The sequence below is a fragment of the Limulus polyphemus genome, unplaced genomic scaffold, assembly GCF_000517525.1.
Source record: "Limulus polyphemus unplaced genomic scaffold, Limulus_polyphemus-2.1.2 Scaffold11981, whole genome shotgun sequence".
NCBI classification, from domain to species: Eukaryota; Metazoa; Arthropoda; class Merostomata; order Xiphosura; family Limulidae; genus Limulus; species Limulus polyphemus.
In genome coordinates this window covers 1-1,236 of record NW_013677591.1, presented here as the reverse complement: position 1 = coordinate 1,236, position 1,236 = coordinate 1, and the positions used below count along the sequence as shown (strand labels likewise).

The window sequence follows — 1,236 nt, the reverse complement described above, 5'->3', positions numbered from 1 at the left end:
CACTATAATATTGTACAGTTCTACTAGTAAGATTACAATTTTAAAAGACAGGTGAAAGTATCTCACCTGGTCTATCTTTGACTGCTGTCACTAGAGACAAACACTATAATATTGTACAGTTCTACTAGTAAGACTACAATTATAAAAGACAGGTGAAAGTTCCTTACCTGGCCTATCTTTGACTGCTGGAACCAAAGACGCTGCTGTCATGGTAAACACATTGGTTACGGCAGCAGCTGAGTCTAGAAATGCTGGAACAGGAGAGGAGGTAGAGGTCAAACTGGACATATGGTCACTTTTATCAGTACTCCTTCTTGTCCTTGCACCCATTCGTTTTAAGCCTGAACCGTGTGATCCACCCCTCCGTGAACCAACAGTTTTCTTTTTAAACAATATGGCTGTTCTGCGATTTACCCCCGATGTTGATAAGGGGTCATCTGATCCCTCCCCTCCATTTTCTGTAGCTGTATTACTAACAACCTTCTTGTTGCCAGTTGTAGTTTCCTCCACATGGTTAGGATTTGTGCCATACACTGTCTTGTTTGCCCCCGTTCCACTAGCTAATTGTCCACACGGAAAAAGAAGAGAAAGACAAGAGAGAGAAATGAAAACGTTCATCGGAATCAAAACAAAAGCAACTTAAAATAATATAGTTTGTAGAGCACAAGCATAATTCACATTTACTTCTCAAGAAATGTGCAACACAACAAACACTTTATTTATTCCATACATAAATTGCACAACTGTCAAATGTTGGTGCTATACATCCATGTAGGAAAGGGTCAGTCAGTTTGCATTCTACTGGTCAATTATAAAGTATCAGTTCTTTAATAATAAAATAAAAACTAGAACTAAACAAGACAAACACTATAATATTGTACAACAAATAACAATGAACTCAAGAAAAAGAGAGGTGGGTTTATGTCCCTTGTGATTAATATCAGCCTAATATCATTAGTGCACTCAATTAACATATACAAAAAAATCTTAAATCAAGGAAAATGTAAAATATTAACATGAATCTGTCACTGAACATTATGTTACAAAAAATGTTGTTCTCACTGAACATTATGTTACAAAAAATGTTTTCCCTAAACATTATGTTGCAAAAAATATTGTTCTCACTGAACATTATGTTACAAAAAATGTTGTTCTCCCTAAACATTATGTTGCAAAAAATATTGTTCTAACTGAACATTATGTTACAAAAAATGTTCTCACTGAACAAAAAATGTT

At 34.9% G+C, this 1,236-nt stretch overlaps 1 protein-coding gene across 1 annotated transcript in view; it reads right to left on the bottom strand.

Annotated features, from left to right (window-relative positions):
• Positions 1 to 618, bottom strand: part of LOC106476887 (lisH domain-containing protein C1711.05-like) — a 12,930-nt gene extending 12,312 nt beyond the window's left edge. The window contains exon 1 of the mRNA XM_013937503.1: positions 168 to 618. Coding sequence (XP_013792957.1) covers positions 168 to 618 — 451 coding nt within the window. The remainder of the gene's footprint in view (positions 1 to 167) is intronic.
• Positions 619 to 1,236: the final 618 nt, after the last annotated feature.